This window comes from Geotrypetes seraphini, chromosome 9 (assembly GCF_902459505.1).
Source record: "Geotrypetes seraphini chromosome 9, aGeoSer1.1, whole genome shotgun sequence".
Classification (NCBI taxonomy): Eukaryota; Metazoa; Chordata; class Amphibia; order Gymnophiona; family Dermophiidae; genus Geotrypetes; species Geotrypetes seraphini.
The window spans coordinates 79,218,390-79,237,844 of record NC_047092.1 but is presented as its reverse complement, the minus strand read 5'-3'; the positions used below and the strand labels follow the sequence as shown (position 1 = coordinate 79,237,844).

The 19,455-nt window shown below is 42.6% G+C and overlaps 1 protein-coding gene across 6 annotated transcripts in view; it reads left to right on the top strand.

Moving 5' to 3' along the window:
• Window positions 1-12,078: 12,078 nt before the first annotated feature.
• Window positions 12,079-19,455, top strand: part of XPOT (exportin for tRNA) — a 324,394-nt gene continuing 317,017 nt past the window's right edge. For all 6 annotated transcript variants that reach the window (XR_004540576.1, XM_033957684.1, XM_033957683.1 and 3 more), the window contains exons 1-2: window positions 12,079-12,198; window positions 18,153-18,288. Coding sequence is in view for 5 of the 6 variants with exons in the window: in XM_033957684.1 (XP_033813575.1) it covers window positions 18,229-18,288 (60 nt within the window). In the remaining variant the exon portion in view is untranslated. The remainder of the gene's footprint in view (window positions 12,199-18,152; window positions 18,289-19,455) is intronic.

Below are 19,455 nucleotides of genomic sequence, written 5' to 3'. Positions count from 1 at the left end.
TTGATTAAAACAGCTCATTAAATATCAAGAACTAAGACTCAGCACATTTATAAGCAAACTGAAAGTTTATTTTCTTTTTAGAGCAAGTATAAAATTACAATCAAGCCGGTAGAAGCAGTAGTTACAGATAGGATCTTTTTGAGCAGATAATAAGGATTAAACTAGACAAAATTTCTCTAAGGTTAAAGGATTGAAGTTATTCACAAATGCTGGTTGAAAAGTCCTTAGAAGGCCGCATGATAGGCCCGAACTCAGCTCTTATGCAGGATACACATGGTTGCAGCATGGTGATCCAGGAATAGAGAATGAAGGCCACATGGTATCGCTGCTTTATAGATGTCTCAGGATGCATCAAAACTCGGGCAGTCTCTAGCATCACATCCAATCATAGAGCAGTGCATCACAGGGCAGTCTTGTCATCGGTGATGTCATCTGATTAGATTTTCTTGCAGACTATGGGGGCAGGGGTACTGGTACATCCATGCTTTTGTTTATTCACCTGAGCTGCATCTGTCTCTGTCACTATCTTTGTCCTTTAACACTGTAAAATGGCTCAGTCCTTTTACTGGCACACCCAGACATGCTTTGTGTATTCTGCATCTGGCCTTTGTCTGTACTTAATGTCTGAAGATTCCAGTTCTTTCAGAATCCAGTTAGAAATCATTTTTACTTTAAGTCCATAATTTCAAGCAAACTTAAATATAATAATTGGGAATATAAGACAAAAGCACACATTCTACTAAGGATGCAATTACTATAATAAACTATATACAAAATACTTATTAAACCTTGAAAGAAAGGAAGAGAGAGATGGGGGGGGGAGGAGAATAGAGAGACCATTTTGTGTACGGAGTGTGATGTATAATATAAAGAGAGATCATTTTGTGTATGGAGTTTGGTCAAAGTGGTATTTGCAGATAATAATTAGCTACAGCGGCGGAGGGTGGCTGGCAGAGGTAGCGCAGTGAACAGGCTGCTCGTGGCCTGCCCCGCCAGAGCTTCCCTCTGCCGCATCATCAGTGATGTTTCAAGTTTATTTGAAATTTGATATACCACTTATCAAATATCTAAGCGGTGTACATAAATACAAAGTTAATAAAAATAGGGGTATACAATGTGTAGAGACGGTAACCAAGACAGACTTGTAAAATAAAAGGGAAGAGTGGAGAAATGCAATTATCGGGGGGAAAAAAACATTAAGTGGGAAACACAATAGGGGAGGGTGGTAAAATCTAATAAGATGGTAAGATCTAATAAAAGTGCTAGGATCCAACTGAGAGAACAATTTTGGATATTTGAACTGCAGGCTGTGAAACCTCTAGGGCTCAATGACATGATAGAATGGAACTCTATTATTTAATTGCACAGTTTTTTTCATTTTGTGATTACCTCTGTGTTTATGCACTGGGGGCTGGTGTTTCACCTCCTCTCCAGGCCCTGTTAGGGTATATACCTGTGAATACTGTTGTAAGCTCTAATGTGATTATGCTGCTAATTGCCTGAGAATTTAAAGCTGTTGCTGTCTCCGGTTCCTCCCCCTTTTTGCCTTGCCTGCCCGGAATCACTCTGATCTACAGTCGCGTTGGCTTGTTCAGTTCCTGAGGAAAGGGCTATTGCCCTGAAACCCTGCTGGGTCGAGCCGTGTTGAAAAAGCTGGACTTTTCCTTGCTATTATTTGACTACAGCCCCCGGATGTATTCTGAATAATTTTTAATCTGAGTTCTTTTGGGCTTATTCCTTGATATAAGGCAGGGGTGTTACTGTTAAACTCAATCACATGAGGGGCCAAAATGTGAAAAAAAAAAGGCTAAGTCGTGGGCCAAATTTTTTTTTTTAAAAAAAGACACTTAGGGGTCCTTTTATTAAGGTACGCTAACCAATTTAGCACGCAGTAAATGCACACTTTAATAAAAGGGTCCATTAGTCTTAGTAGAAGTATAGGGTTACAACCTCTCCAACCCCACTCCGGCTCTGTGATGCAAACAAAATAAATAAAAAAGACAAAGCTGTGCTGTTTCTGAAACACCAGTATTAGGATTGTTAACTGAGCTCAGATAAGTGCATTATTTAATATTGCATAATTATTCACTTACTTTGGGGTAAATGATGAAAAAACTTGTGTTTAACTAATGGTGGGCTCCTAACCCTCATCACAATATTTCTAATCACCCAGACCCTCAGAAATGTTCAAGTTTATTGTGTTTAATATACCGACCATCTGGCCGGTTTACAATGCTAAAAAAAAAAAAAAGAAATAAAAAAGATAAAATAATTGTTTATTGTTTAATTAGTTTTTTGATTAAACGCTTTATCGATTCTGCAAAGCGTTGTACAAAGCATAAAATGACATTTCAACAAACTAAATTACGATTAAAACATACTTTCAAAAAAGAACTGTAAGACAAACTACAACACATACTAGGTTATTAAGGACGAATGAACAGAAGACACATGAAGGAAAGAGGGAAGAAATACAATTGCTATAGTAAATGAGAGAGACATTAAGGGTAAACACAAAAGGGCAGGAGTTAATAGAAAAAAAAAAAAAAGACTAAAATAACTTTAGTTAAAATCCGTTTAAAAAAAAAAATAATAATAATAAAACTTCAGTTAAAAGCATCTTTAAAAAGGAAACATTTTAAGTTGCTTTTGAACGTTTTTAAAGTTTTTTCCGTTTTTAAATAAAGCGGAAGAGCGTTCCAAATCGTAGGAGCTGTTACAGAGAAATTATATATATAATTATATATATAATAATTATATATATATATATATGGGAAGGAGTGAACATTTTAAAGACGATAAAGAACTTACATGAATTTGAGGGCAATAAGGGGAAGGAAGAGTCAATAAATACATTATTAAAATGAAATTTAAAAGAAAGAGAGGAGGGGGGAGGCTATGACATCAGGGATAGGGTCGCTTCATAAAAGCGGTTGAGATGATTTTACTGATATTGGAGAAGGAAGTACAGTGGTACCTTGGTTTACGAGCATAATTCGTTCCAGAAGCATGCTCTTAAACCAAAACACTCGTATATCAAAGCAACTTTTCCCATAAGAGTTAGTGTAAACCTGAACAATTCGTTCCACATCCCCAAAAACTTAATTACCATTAGGGACGCCTCCACCGCTGCCTCTGCCACAGACCCATCCACGCGGCTCCTCCAATTCTCTTCCTCTGCTGCTGTTCGCTGCCTCTCACTGCGAGTGGTGCTCGCTAAGCAAACGCCGCCACAGAGCCTGACTGGACACTGTTGGCTCTGCCGCTCCCGGATGCTGCACCCCCCCCCCCCCGGATACCACTACCCCCTCTGCTGGGACTCTCAAGTGCTGGCTCACTCCTGCCAGACGCACCCCGACTCCCATGCTCCACCCGAGGCCACCGGCGCTGCTATCGCCTCTTCCCCCCCCTCCCCGACTGGCCCTGTCCTTACCCCTGCACCGCCGGTGATAAAAGTGCCTGCCGCCGGTCTGCTGCTGAGCCTTGAACATCTGCGCATGCTCAGGCCTTCTGATCTCACCCTCTCCACGATTCTCATGAGAGGGTGAGATCAGAAGGCCTGAGCATGCGCAAATGCTCAAGGCTCAACAGCAGACCGGCGGTGCAGGGGTAAGGACAGGGCCAGTCGGGGAGGGGAAAGGAAGAGGCGATAGAAGCGCTGGTGGCCTTGGGGGGAGCAATACTGTTGGTTCCCGCGGTTGGGTTGGGTGGGGGCTCGCAAATTGAGTCAATGCTCGGTTTACGAGTCAAAAGTTTGCTGAGTGTTTTGCTCGTCTTGCAAAAACACTCGCAAACCGGATTACTCGTAAACTGAGGTTTGACTGTATTTAGAGATTATGATATGCATTTTGAAAGAGAAATGTTTTTAGTTTGGTCTTGAATTTAACAAGAAGATTTTCATGACGGAGTTGAGGTGACATGGCATTCCATAAGGTTGTAGCAACTACAGAGAAGTTAATTTTCCCAGTGTAGTAGAATTCTTTGATGGAAGGAACGGTCAGTAAGTTTTGATCTGCTGATCTTAGGGTCCGAGAAGGACAGAGAAGAATAAGTTTGTCGAGAAAAGATGGAAGACGTGAGAGTTTGATTTTGGAAAACCAGCATTAAAGTTTTATAGGTGATACGGTGCGTGATGGGTAACCAATGGGCTTCTTTCAGAAGAGGAGTTACATGATCATATTTCCCTACTTTATGTACGAGTTTGATTGCTGTATTTTGTAGAAACTGCAAACAACGTAATTCTTTTTGTGGGAGTCCATTATATAGGGAATTACAGTAGTCTAGATGGGAGATAACCAGTGAGTGCACAAGAGTTATGATTGCATTAGTTTCAAGGATTGAAGTTAGAGAGCGGATGAGCCTAAGTTTGTAAAAACAAGTTTTTACTACGGAGCTTATCTGGTCGTGGAAGGTTAAGTCTTTATCTATGGTTACTCCGAGAAGTTTTATTTTTGATTCAGTTTTTACAGAGCAGGATTTAATTAAGATTTTTCCAGTTATTGTTTCGTTGTTCCTGATTGGGAAGAGTATACCACAGGATTTATTGATGTTGAGAGAGAGTTTATTTGGAGCCAATCACTGATTTTATCAAGTTTATTATTAATTTCTTGTATTTCATTTGTTTTTGTAGAATCAACAGGGTGAAGTAGTTGAATGTTGTCTGCGTATGCGAAAATTGTAAAGCCAATGGATTGAGCTAGGGTGAGAAGAGGAGAAATAAAAAGATATTAAATAGTAGTGGAGAGAGAATAGAACCTTGGGGGACGCCGTAAGTTTGAAAAATAGGTGGTGAGGTTTTCTCTTTTGAATGAACTTTAAAGTTTCGCTCATTAAAGTAAGAGATAAACCAAGAGAGCGCTGAACCTGTGATACTGCAGTTCCTAAGACGATCAGTAAGAAGATAGTGATCAATAGTGTCGAAGGCAGCAGATAAGTCAAGAGAAACAAGAAGAACAGATTTTCGGTGATCAAGAAAGTAGTGTATAGTAGTAATAAGACCAGTAAGGATAATTCAGTGGAGCAATTGGAACGGAAACCTGTTTGGTGGGGGTGAAGCTCGTTGGATTTATCAATAAATTCTATGAGCTGATTATGTACCGTTTTTTCCGTAAGCTTTGAAATGAGGAAGGTTGGCAATAGGACGAAAGTTAGCCAGTGATGTGTTATTGTTTTTTCAATTTTGGAAATACTAGAGCGGGCTGTTGAGCAAGATGAAATCAATGGGGTTAGGAGAAATACTGATCAAATACAGGTCACTGATTGGCTGAGTGGTAGACTTCAGAGGGTGGTGGTTAACGGTACCATCTCTAAAACATCGGAGGTGACCAGTGGAGTACCGCAGGGTTCAGTCTTGGGCCCGCTCCTTTTCAACGTATTCATAGGGGACCTGACTCAGGGGCTTCAAGGTAAAATAACATTATTCGCCGATGACGCCAAACTATGTAATATAGTAAACAGTTGCAATTTACCCAATAGTATGACGCAGGACCTGCTTTTGTTGGAACATTGGTCCTTGACCTGGCAGCTGGGCTTCAATGCTAAGAAATGTAAGGTCATACAATTCGGCAACAGAAATCCGTGCAGAACATACACCTTGAATGGCGAGACCTTAGCTAGGTCTTCAACAGAATGAGATTTAGGAGTGATCATTAGTGCAGATATGAAAACTGCCAATCAAGTGGAGAAGGCTTCATCTAAGGCAAGACAGATGTTGGGTTGTATCCGTAGAAGTTTTGTCAGCCGGAAGCCTGAAGTCATAATGCTATTGTACAGAACCATGGCGAGACCTCATCTGGAATACTGTGTAAAATTCTGTAGGCCACATTACCGTAAAGATGTGCTGAGAGTCGAGTTGGTTCAACGGATGGCCACCAGGATGGTCTTGGGGCTCAAGGATCTCTTGTATGAAGAGAGGCTGAACAAATTGCGGCTCTACTCTCTCGAAGAACGTAGGGAGAGGGGAGACATGATTGAGACGTTTAAATATATCACTGGATGTATCGAAGTGGAAGATGATATCTTCTGTCTTAAAGGACCCACGACCACAAGAGGGCCTCCGCTCAAAATCAGGGGCGGGAAATTTCATGGTGACACCAGGAAGTATTTCTTCACCGAAAGAGTGGTTGATCATTGGAATGAGCTTCCGATACATGTAATCGAGGCCAACAGCGTGCCAGATTTTAAGAGTAAATGGGATGCCCACGTGGGATCCCTAAGAGGGTAGAGTTAAGATTTGGGCCATTAGGAGTGGGATCTCTAGGAAAGTAAACCCAGGGGGTGGGTCAGTTGGGTGGGCAGACTTGATGGGCTATGGCCCTTTTCTGCCGTCATTTTCTATGTTTCTATGAAGTTTAAAGTTAGAGAATGAGCTGAAGGATAAAAGATTAGTATGATCAGAAGGTTCTGGAAATTGTGTAGGTGTAGATTGTCCTAGCTTTAATCTGATATCTTTGATTTTCTTGTCGAAGTAGTTTGCAAGTTTTGATGCTGGTGGTTGTTTAAGTAAGGGAGGGGGTTTCTTATTAGAATAAGGGGATAGTGATCGACTATACTGAAGAGCGCTGAGGAATTGTGAGCTATGGTTATGTATTGTGAATAGTACTCTTTTTTTTTTTTTTGCTTGTTGTATAGTGGTTTTGTATTGAGTAGCCATTTTTTTTTTTTTGTATTGAAGGAGGGAGTTGTTAGACCGTGTTTGTCGCCATTTATGTTCTGTGGAGCGGAGTTACCGGCGAAGGAGAATTTCATTATACCATGGTTTCTTTTTGGTAGCAGCCCTGAAGAAACCCTTGGGGTGAAATATGTCGGCTTTGATATCCCTAAGAATTTGACCACTTTAAGCTAAGTATTATAAAAAACACCAGCATAAAGATATTTATTATACAGTATTTATTGTTTTGAAAGACATAACCAAATTCTAAGAATACAGCATAAACTATTATAAGTGACCCCGGTGAAGATTAAATACATAAAGCCAGATACTATGAAACACATTTGAGTATCTCGGTGGCATTTCTGAGGGTCTGAGTGATTAGAAATATTGTGATGAGAGTTAGGAGGTAGCCAAAGTTAGACTACTATCGAAGCATTAGATTCTATATTCTCTCATCATTATTAAGATATGCAGTCATACAAATCAATTAACTAATGGTGGGAGCATATGAAATATGTCAAGCTTATTTAATATGAAAGCTCTAACCCTTTTATATTGAACTAGTATTTTAGCCCATTACATTAACGGGTGTTAGAATATATGTCTGTCTGTCTCTTTCTTTCTGTCTCTCCCTCCCGCTGTCTTTCTTTCTGTCTGTCTCTCTCCCTGGCCCCCTTTGTCTGTCTGTCTTTCTGTGTCTGTCCCTGCCCCTGTGTCTTTCTTCTTTTCTTTCTGTCTCCCTTCCTCCCACTGTCTGTCTTTCTTTCTTTCTATCTGTCAGTCTCTCTCCCTGCCTCCTATGCAGCAGCATTTATCTCCCACCACTTCTCTGTGCAGCAGTTACAGCAGCATTCCCTCCCCCTCCATTTCCCTCCCCCCACACTTCCCTGTGCAGCAGCAGCATTTCCCCTACCCCACTTTCCCTTCCCACGGTCTGGCCGGCTCCCTTAGTCCCTTTCCGCCCCCCCTTCCCTTCCCGCGGTCCCGACAAACCTGCGATTCCTGCACCGTCTGCAGCACTCTACACACGCTGTTTCGGGGCCTTCTACTGCCCTGATTTGCTCTGTCACATCTCTGATGATGTCATCAGGGATGTGCCAGAGTAAATCAGAGCAGTAGAAGGCCCCGAAGTAGCATGTGTAGAGTGTTGCAGGCTGCTGGAGTCGGCAGGTTTGGAGTCGGGGCCGCGGGAAGAGAAGGGAGGGCGGGAAGGGACTAAGTGAGCCGGTCGGATCGAGGCAAGGGATTAAGTGAGCCTGAAGCCGAGCCGCCAGTGTGGGGCCGTTTCTGCAGCGGCGCAAGGTGGAGAGCAGGGAGGCTTGTCTGGCGCGCATGCGCACTCCTACCGCCACAGCCCGACAGATCAGGGATCAGGGAAGCACGCGGTAAGAGTGCGCATGCGCACTTAGCATTTTATTATTATATATAATTTTGTTTTGATTTTTGCCTGACTAAATTATAACTTCCTAACTTTCCTCAGCTGCAGGTCTGCTTGGGACCTGACTCTGAAGGTTCACAATGCATCATCTGTAGGTTCACGGGGCCTGAAGAGTATTGCTGGTCGATAGTAGCAATTCTAGCAGGCTGCCGTAGCTCAGCTGCACGTTTCCTCTGGTGCGGCCCCGTACATCAGAGGAGGGGTGGACCAAGCCAGAGGGAATGTGCAGCTGAGGCTAAGGCGGCCTGCTTGGATCGCTACTGCTGAACAGCAATCCTCTGCAGGCATGCTTGAACCTACAGATGATGCGGCACTTGTACTGGCGGGCCAGCTTTACGGGAAATTGGAAATTGTCTGGCGGGCCAAAGTTGGCATGTCTAATATAAGACATTACAATAGCCCAGCTGAGAGAATGTATAAAGATATTTTAAAAAGAAGTTTCTAAGAGATTAGAGAGAGAGAGAATCATACGAAGTCTATAGAAACACTTTTGTGACACGGTAGAGGGAAGGCCCTAGAGGGGCAGGCCAGGAGCAGCCTGTTCAGAGTGATGCCACTGCTGGCCAGCTACCGCCATTGCTGCTGCTTTAGGAGGCATGTCAGGACTCACTGAATCGGTTAGTCTGTTTTTGGTTTTTTTTTTAGAAAACAAATAGATTCACCGAAGTGAGTGGGTGAATCAATTCAAATCGGGCAGCACTACCTGAGGAGGCACAGGAGAATTAATTTCATTGCTCACTATGATAGAAAGTCCTAGTAGGAAGTGAACCTGGTTCCCCAGTTTCAAAACACACTCCATATATCACTACAGTACACCTTAGCTCACAAAATTTGTGGCGGAAGCAGTACTTGCAGGTACATGGGGGGTAGGGCTACTCCATGGACCAGTTTCAAGAAAATACAAGAATGTCTTCATACACAGGATATAACCAGATGAAATATCTACATTATGTCTTACCTTATAATTTTCTTTCCTTTAGTCACAGCACATGAACCCAAAGACTAATGGGGTATGACCATCTATTAGTAGGTGGAGATAGGGAGCCATTAAGCCAGGCTCTGTCACACAGGATGTAATGCTCCTTGGTCAGCCAATATCTCTCATAACAAAGCAGGACAATTAGTGAAAATAATTAAGTAAAATTCCTTGCTCACAACCACTAGATATGAATCTGACAACAATTAGAACACTTGATGACATCAGAGGGCCAAACATCTAAGTAAGAAAGGAAATAAGATTAATCTGCTGTGACTTAAGTAAAGAAAATTATCGGCACATAAAACGATGTTTTTTCCTTGTTATTAGCAGTAGATAACTCCAGACACTTTTGAGATGGAGTCCTCATTAGGGTGAGATAATGAAAGTTATGCAGAGAAGTCAATGTCACAAAGAAGTCTAGCAGCCACTCAGAAGCTGAGAACTAGTGACCACATGTTCTGAAGGGAGATAACCTTTGCCCACGGAGATATAGGGATTAAAGGTAAGCATTGAAAGTAGTCTCTCACTATCGCCAACCAGAAGAGGATAAGGGCCCACAGCCACCACAGAATTGTGGGTAACCAGCCTAAGAAGAGCATGGATTAGACCAGCCACACAGCAGCAACAGCATTGCAGCTATAGAGAGGGACCAGAAAACTGCAACTGAGCAATGAAGCAAAGCTCATGCTCAAGTGATGAGGGATGGACCACCAATCAGTATGAAACTGAACTCCAAATCTAATACTGCCAGGTGCTAAGATGAACTAGTAAAGCTGAAGCAGAGGACCTGTGGTAAGATGAGAAGGAGTCGTATTGCAACAAATGGGCAGAAACAATACCTAGTAACAGGGCTGACCAGTACCCATAGAGAAGGCTCAGCCTAGTCTCAGTAATGGAACCATGCTCTCATGCAGAGCCGAGTTGTGCTCTGCAGTCCGAAACTAAGTTGCATTTCGTATTCCAAGCTGGAGCTGGACCCCACTCCAGGTCTGAAGACATGCCCCTCCATCAGAGACAGAGCTTAAATAGAGGACTTCCGACTTGGAAGAAAGCCTCAGCAGGAAGATGCTATGCTCAACACTAAAGATAAAGCTGTGCTCAAGTAGCAATGAAAGAGCCAAGGTTCCTGTGAAGATGAAGCTACTGTTTCCACAGCCATACCAATCCCTCAAGACAGAGATGTGCTCAACACACTGGGCTGAAGCTGCCCAGATAACCATGAAACTATGTTCCACAGATAGCGATGAAGCTGCACTTTGCCTACAGATGAGGCCATGAACAGTGCAGAGATATGAAAGTGTGCATCATAGGCTGAGAACAAGAGGTTCACAAACAGCAATGAAGGTGTGCACAACATACAGGAGGTAATGATGAACACCACCTATAGGAAGAAGCTGTGCTCCACATAGCGAGAGAAATCTGGGTTCTCAAAGAATTGACACCATGCTCTACATGTAGACGGAAAGTAATGCTCTTAAGTAAGCAGGAAAGCAGTACTGAACATGCAGAGATGAAGCTGAGCACCACACACACACAGATGTAGTGGTGTTCTTCCTTCAGCGATGAAATTGCACTCTGCGGTCAGAGAGAGCTGCCTTTCAGTCAGAAACGGAGGTGAGCTGACCATTCTGAGATGGAGGAGTGCTTCACAGAGTCACAAAAGTGCTTGACATCCTAACAAAAATAGTAGCGTTCTATACCCAGAGATGTACGTAGCTGTACCCCCCATCTGGGAATTCCTGGCCAAGTGGTCTTCAAATCCAGCTCAGAGGACAAGACCACTGATTTATCTAAGTTCAGAGTGAATCCGGAAAAATCTCCATATTCCCGAAAACTGTCCCGGTGACGTCAAATGAACTAAAAGGTAGTCTGCAAAGGCTGCAATGTTGAATGAGTTAGATACTAAAGAAATGTCCTCAATATCAGGATTCACCAAAATCTCCCAAATTAAAGTACTGCCAGGTACTATTTTGAGGCCCTCAGTATGTTTATCATAATCACAAAAGTAAAATAAAACAGTTTCTTAATCATATCTCTTTAGCTATGAATGACAATATTATTATTAAGACTTAGCCAAAAGGAAAGATTTATAAACTATAAAGAGTTTTACCTCTTGCAAAATTGTCATTTCTTTAATAAGACATTAACTATTTTTTTCTGCGGCCCTCCAAGTACCGACAAATCCAAAATGTGGCCCTGCAAAGGGTTTGAGTTTGAGACCACTGATCTAAACAAACATCAAACAGCAAGGGAGAAAGAGGGTATCCTTGCCGCATACCTCTACAAATATCAAAAACATTCAACACAAGGCCATTAACTCAAACACAGGCTCTTGAGTTTTGATATAGTTGGGTGATATTGTGAATAAAAGAATCTTCAAAGCCATACTTCCTCAAAGACGCAAATAGAAACTGCCAAGAAACCTGTTCAAAAGCCTTCTTAGCACTGAAGCTAATTAAAAGAGAAGAAAGCTTATCACGCTAGGCTTTGTGTGCGATAGGAAGGTCGAAAAAAAAAATCTCAGGTTGATATTGGCATCTTTGGACATCGTCCAGCAATGTCCATATGTACAACATGACTCACATACAAGAAAATCCTTAAGGAAATTATATTCAAACTGGTTTAAAGGGATAGTCCTTTTTCAGAATTGCAGTAATAGTAAAATAAAGTTACAGGCATAGAAAAGTCTTGCATTTACATATTCCAATGCGGTAAAACAGGGTTAGCTCAGGATAGGACCTTCCTCTGGACAGCCCCAACACAGGACCTTAATAAGATCTAAGCCAGCCCGCGGTATCAACGTCTCCTCAATGACTGGAACACAGGAAGAAGAAGGAGATCGCACATGATCCCTCCCGTTTGGTCTCGCTCCTCCCTCTCAAAGCCAAACATCTTTCCATCATTCTCAGACTTCCCATCATGCCTTTTAACTCGTCTTTGAGTTCACTCACAATTGACCCCACAACTTTCCTACTCCAGCCCCCTCTGACGCAACATCTTCGGCGTTCCATTTCCCTCAGACGTAACTTCCTACTTCCGGCAAGATAGAACGCGGCAGAAGGAGAGAAGTTGCGTTAAAGGGGGCGGGTTGAAGTGCTGGAGAAGAGAACCGGTAGCGAGCAACCTCAGGTAAGAGTTTGAAGGTAGGATGGGGTGTTGGGCTTTAGATGGAGATTGAAGGAGAGATGTCGGATTAAGGATGAGAGTGAGAGATGGTAGACCATGGGAGGAAGCATGATCTTTGGTTGCGTGTCATGAGGTGTGCTTGGCGTGTTGAGAATATTAAGGTACTTATATGTGTCTGACTTGGTATCTCTGCTTTCATCTAAAATAAATTCTTAATTCATGGAATCCTAGAAAGCACAGTGTTTTGCTATCATGTGAAATGTTTAGCGTAATTATATTTAGCTTGTCAGTTTTCTCCTACTTCATAAGAGTTTTTGTATTGGGTGGTCTATAGCCTCGTGAATCTTAAATTGTGACTCCCCAGTTTTTTCCTGGTTTATTTACATCAACTTCCCCAATAGCCCCCACTAGACTGAGAGCTGAATGTCAGCTCCTTCGTGAATCTAGTAAATTGTGGTCAGCAGCAGTGGCATAGCAAGAGAGGCTGGCACCTGTTATTGCCATGCCGTGTCTTCTCCACCGCTTGAGCGCCCTGCTCCCCATGTACCTCTTGACATGTTTACTGGCGTGAGCATCTTCCACTTCCTGCTCGTGCCAACCTCGACTCCCTTCCAGTGTCATGTCCTGGTCCTGCGACCTGATCTTGACATCAGAAGGGAGCTAAGGCTGGTGCAAGTAGCAAATGGAAAATGCTGCTCACACCAGCGAACATTTAAAGAGGTACACAGGGAAGTGGGTGGAGAGGAAGAGAGTCGCCGGCATCCACTGTGAAGACCGCGCTAGGGGTGGTCTGTCTCCTCCCCCTCACTGGTTAGGAGGGTACCGTATATACTTTAATATAAACTGAGATTTGTGGGCAAAAAAAGGCTCAAAAATGGGGGTCTTGGCTTATATTTGGCTCATTGTCCACCTGCTCCCCTCCCGGACTTGTTGCAGGTCCGAGACAGGAGGGATCCCTCCCATCTCCTGTCCTGGCCTACTCTGTCAATTATTTTTACCTCCCCCGGCTCCCCCCACATACCTTTTTGAATCTCTGGTGGTCCAGCGGTGTACCGGGCAGGAGTGAGCTTTCCACTCTGCACTGAGCCCCTCCCTGAATGGCAGCCCAGTGTACTGGGCATATATGAGCTTTCATGCTCCTGCCTGGCGTTGATCTGCTTGCTGAATAGCTGCTGTGAGTTGTCATGAGTCCTGCGAGAACTTGAGGCAGCCATTCAGCGAGCGTATCAGCACCAGGCAGGAGCACGAAAGTTTGCTAATGCCCGGTACACTGGGCCGCAAGAACTCAAGGTGACCATTCAGGAAGGGGCTCAGCGTGGGACATTAGCGTGGAAAGCTTGCTCCTGTCTGGTATACCTCTGGACCACCAGGGTTTCAAAAAGGTATGCAGGGGGAGGTGGGAGGAAGGTAAAAAAAAAAAATTGACAGTTGGCTGGGACAGGAGGGATGCCTTCTGTCTAGCCCACCAGGTCATACAGCAAGCCCAGTTGAGGCCTGCAGGACATTGGGAAAGAGGGGGGCTGGGTGCAGAGCCTGGCAGGGAGGGAGGGGGGACAGGGTGGAGAGCAGGGAGTGAGGGGGGCTGAGTGCAATCCTGGCAGGGGAGGGAGTGGGGCAGGGCACATGAATATTAACACCGCCTGACCCATCTTATATTTGAGTCAACCTTTTTTCCTCCTTTTTGGGGGGAAAAAGTGTACCTCATCTTATATTCAGATTGATTTATATTCAAGTATATACGGTAATTCTATAACTGGGTGCCATAATTAAATGAAATTGAGTAAAGATATATTAGAATACTCAATGTATCATTTCCTCTACCATTATCTCCCCAACCCTGAAATGTCCTGTCTAAATTAGATTGTAAACTCTTCTGAGCAGGGACTGTCTATTGTATGTTAAAATGTATAGCGCTGTGTAAGCATTTCAGCGCTATAGAAATAATAAATAGTAGTTGTAGTAGAATGGACTTGCATGCCTCCACTCTTTTAGACTATTGCAGACACAAATGTATTCCTAGATGTCTAAGAGAAGCAAGCCAAAGCTCCAAAAATGAAACCTATGAAGTGCTTTTGAAGCAATGGGAATCTATTTTAAATATATGTTCTCTCGATTTGATGGTTTTGCTTGTTAGGTCTGCACAATAGAAGAATGAATTGATTAAGGCCAAATTGGACAAAGAATTGCAATTTTTAAATGAGAATGACATGTTTTGAATTACTGTATGGCAAAGGATGAGATCTGAGGCTTTTTCCTCCTCATTAGTTGTTTAATAGCTTGTGCCTTTTTAGAACATATGTACATACATATATTTTGGTTGTTTACTGATTTGAATGGAGTGGTCATGTAAATTGCTTTCTAGCATAATCTAGTATCCTGCATGCTGTAGTGGAAGAGTTTTGTATTGATTATATTATTTATTTCTACTATACTTGCGTATCTGGCTTGAATTATTGTATGAACATATAAGAAAAATGTAGACTAAGTATTTGAAGAAAATTAAATTTGAGAAATTCAAAAGAGATGAGTAAGATTGTAAATTAGGTAGTATGTATCTATGGCATAAAAGGGGCAGGAGCAGTAATAAGTATGCTCCTAAAGACAGATATAAGCTGTTTGCAAAGCGAAGAGAGAAAGAGAGAGTGAGAGCCTTTTAAGATGCAGAGGATTGGTATATATCAGTGTTTCTCAACTTCTTCAAGCCAAGTACCCCCTAAGCCTAACAAATACCAATCGAATACCCCTGCCAAAGCTTCACCCCATAATAATAGTACTAATTGTAATGTAATTTCTTCCATCCATTTTTCATATACACACAATATAATCTTATTAATACATAATAGTAACCACAAAATTTAAAAACCACAAAACACACTGGGGTCCTTTTACTAAGGTGCGCTAGCCGTTTTAGCGTGCACTAAATATTAGCGCACGCCTAAGTAAAAGGACCCCACAGTGCGCACAGAAAATGTTAATTATCATTTATATTCAGGTTTTTTTTCAAAGAGGTCAAGGCAGATGACTTTAAAATATGCAATCAGGAACAAACCTATAGAAAAATTGACAAATATAGAGCAAAATATAGACAGCAGATATAAATTCACAAACTCACACATTTTGACTAAATTGAAAATAAAATCTTTTTTTCTACCTTTGTTGTCTGGTGAGTTCATGAGTCTCTGGTTGCACTTCTTTCTGACTGTGCATCCAATATTTCTTTCTATCTGCCTCCTGCACGCTTCCTCTCCTCTGGACCCCATTCCCCAACCAACATCTTTCTCTCTGTCTCTCCATGAGCCCAACTTTTCTTCCTCTCTCCTTCACCCCTATTGGCAATATGTCTCCCTCTCTCTCTCTCTCACTATTCATCTGCCGTGAGAGATCCAGGCATCTCTCCCACCCCCTCTACTGCCACATCCAACATTTCTCCCTCTCTCATCCCCTGGTGTAGCATTTTTCACCACTGCCCTCAAGCCCCATGCCAATTTCTCCTTCTATCACCCCTCTCCAGCACAATGCCATATTTCTTCCTCCATCATTATGTTCAACATTCCTCCCCTTCAATCTGCCCTCTCCACCACCATATCCAATATTTCTCCCTCTCATCCTTTTATTCCCCATGCGTCTCTACCTCACTCCTCTCTCTCTCTATGCCCAATTTTCCTTTCTTCCTTTCCCCATGTGCACCATGTCTCACTCACACACTCATGCCCATCAATTCTCCCTTTCTAGTCCCTCCCTCCTATGTCCCGTGTTAGTGCCCCCATGTTCATGCCTCTTCCCTTCCTTCTGTGTTGAGTTTGTGCCCCCCCACTCCGAAACCGAACTGTCCACAGAAGCTGCAGGCGCCCCCAGGGATCTCTTCCTGTCTGCCCGCCCACTGCACAACCCCCAAAGCCAGCCCTGCCACCTCACCGGAGCAGACACTCTCCATCCCCCCCCCCTCCTGGTTGTCATTACTTCTTTGTTTTCCCCCTCCCCGGCCTCTAGTTCTCTCCTGCCTCTGTGACTGGGGCAACAGGAAGGTCTTATTCCTTGTAGGGCCTCCAGAGCAGTCCTCTCCCTCAACTGGCAGAGTCTTGGTGGCCACGGGCTGGAAAGTTTGACTGGACACTGACTGGAGTCAGTTTCAGCTTTCATCATGCTGGTTGCTCCTCTTCTTTGGATACCCCCTGCTCTGCCAGCAGCAAAGTTATTGCGCTCCATTGGATTGAAATAAATTTTGGACTTGAACTTATTTTATGGCATTTTATATTATTTCTTCTTACTCTGCTGCATTTGTTTAATTTTCTGCTTCTTTCTTTTATTTTCAATCCTTTATTTGTAAATGCAACTTATACATTTACTCATTCTACTAGATTCAGTGTTCCAATATTTTGATGTTTTCCCCCCAAGCTTTATCTTTTATTCAAATAATGTTTTCTCCTAGGCCAGGGGTAGGCAATTCTGGTCCTCGAGAGCCGGAGCCAGGTCAGGTTTTCAGGATATCCACAATAAATATGCATGAGATAGATTTGCATTTCAAGGAGGTAGTGCATGCAAATCCATCTCATACATATTCATTGTGGATATCCTGAAAATCTGACCTGGCTTCGGCTCTCGAGGACTGGAATTGCCTACCCCTGTCCTAGGCAATTTAGTTAGCTTGTGAGCCCGTTTGGGACAGAAAGGGAAGTTAATATGCCTAATGTTCTAGTTTATGTAAACCGCTGAATACTTATGTACAAGCGGTATATCAAGTACAATAAATACAATATATTTGCTGTATAAGACTCTCTTGTTTTCAAATTACTATGGTTGGTCAGTTTGAAGTAGAATTACCGTACTAGTTGTAAGTCAGGCCAATGGCATATCTTGTATTTTTATAGGAATGCTAAGGCCTGGATTCTCGAACCAGCGCCCGTAGTGCCCGTACCTCTGTTAAAAATGCTGTCCAAGTAACATTTTTAACTGAGATTTGAGGATCATACCGGTGCCTAGAAAATTGGCACCAGAATAGGCCTATGCAGGCGCAATTCATGTGAAGATAGGCACCAGAAATGTAGGTCCAGAAAACCCTGGCCTACATTTCCGGTACCTATCTTTCACTTTGGCGCGATTCCAAAACCAGCACTGATGCTTGATTGGCAAGTGATTGGCGGCCACTTTTTTAAGGCATTGCTGATGTTGGTGCTGGTTTGTGAATCCGGGCCTAAGTCTGTGTGAGGAGTTGTTCTTATTACAGCCCGGTTTATACATATTGCAGATCAGCATAATGATATGATTGGACAGGCTTGAGGGGTCATAGAGGGATTGTAGGAGATGTTAGTTTGATCAGGATTTTAAATTTATATTATAAATTGTTTTATAGTTTGAACTGCACTGAGTGTTTTGCTCAGAGTATATATAACAAATTACATAAATATTGTGAAAGGTGTTACAGGATCAGCTTGATACCAATTTTCTAAATCCCATTTCACTGAGGCAGTTTATCATTTTTAGTGTAATTGTATACCTATGTGATATCATATTGTATAGAAAAAACATAAACCATTTACAGTAGTAAAAATATTCAAATAATGCAAGGTATGGCATACATAACATAACATAAAACTCACTTGTATAACGCAAATACTATTAAGTTCTATGCGGTTCACAAAGACTAGTAATACAAATGAATATACATCCAATTTCTAACTTCCAAAGTGTTCCCTGAAAAGATACGTTTTTAAGGAACATCGAAATTGTTAATATGAAGTTGGAAGTGTAAATATATAAGTTAAGTCCCTAGTCCATGAGGTTGCCTGAAAAGATATCCTACTTTGCAATGTCAACGCAATAAAACATTTTAAGTAATGTACAGTATGTTTCAAATTTGATCATAATGGTGGTACAGTACTTGAGCTAAATAATTTTGTTAGTATAAATATTGCTATTTTTGTGGATACTGTTACATTTTTTTGTTGCTTTATTGGCAGATGTTTATGACCTCTTTTGAAGCAGGGGAGGGCAAACTTTATTTGAAAGAAAGGAAATTGAAGTATAACAATCAAAATGGATGAACAAGCTCTGTTAGGGCTGAACCCAAATGCAGATGCAGACTTCAGACAAAGGGTAAGGGTTTTTTGTGTGTGTATGTGTATTGGGGGGAGGGGGGTTGGTAATTCATTTCACTGAACTTTATAGGTTGGAGTTGATGTATAATATCCATAGAACACTGTAAAGACCAAAATATTTTCTAAATAGCTTTCCAGTGCAGGAGAGACAGGAGTCTTGACTAATAGGTATCCTGTTTACTCGTGGGGATTGCAGCAGCCATCCCTCCCCAAAGACATGTAAAGCGCTAGTGGGGGTCAAGGGTTCCAGACCCGTGAGGTATGTGAATAAGGCAACCTAGAAGACCCGGAGGATCTTCAGGCTTGTGACAAGTAGAAATTTCCATATTCCAGCTGCAGTGAGAGCTGATGCAGGCAGCACCTTTCCTATTCTGTGAGTATAATGCATTACTGTTTGTTAGACATCGGGGGGGGGGGGGCAGTTTCAAAGGTATATGGGGCTCCCTATAAGGTTCCAACACCTCTAAAATCCTGTTTTCTGAATGTTTTAACTTTGCATTTTACTTCCTTCCCCCAGGTCATTTTAAAGGACTAAAATGCTGCTGCATTGGCTATCTTGGTTTTCCCATTTTTATTTTAAAAGCCTCTCCCTGCCTCAAAACAGCTTGATTTTGCTTGTAATCTAGTTTTAAGGACTCCCCAGACTTTTTCTACTGCTGTAACCTGCCAGCTTTGGGCTGGATGGTCGACTGAGGGGAGTCCATGTGCCGGGTGGATGGGAGCACTGCGCTTAGCCCACTCTAGTCCCTCCAAGGGCCTTGAAGTCGCAGGATGCTCATTGGTTGGGTCAAAAATCCCTTCTGGAGCCCTTGAAATACGACTCGGTGTCATCAGCTTACTATTGTAAGTGCACAGATGCCTTTGAGCCAATGAGGAACAAGAAAGTCCCCTGCAGAGGTCCTCCAGAAATCCAGTGCTGGGTTTTGACTTTGATTTCGTGAGTTGATGCTTGAGATTTAACAGGTCTTATGCACCGTCTAGAGCAGTGGTTCCCAAACCTGTCCTGGGGGACCCCCAGCCAGTCAGGTTTTCAAGATATCCCTAATGAATATGCATGAGAGAGATTTGCATATAATGGAAGTGACAGCTATGCAAATCTCTCTCATGCATATTCATTAGGGATATCTTGAAAACCTGACTGGCTGGGGGACCCTCAGGACAGGTT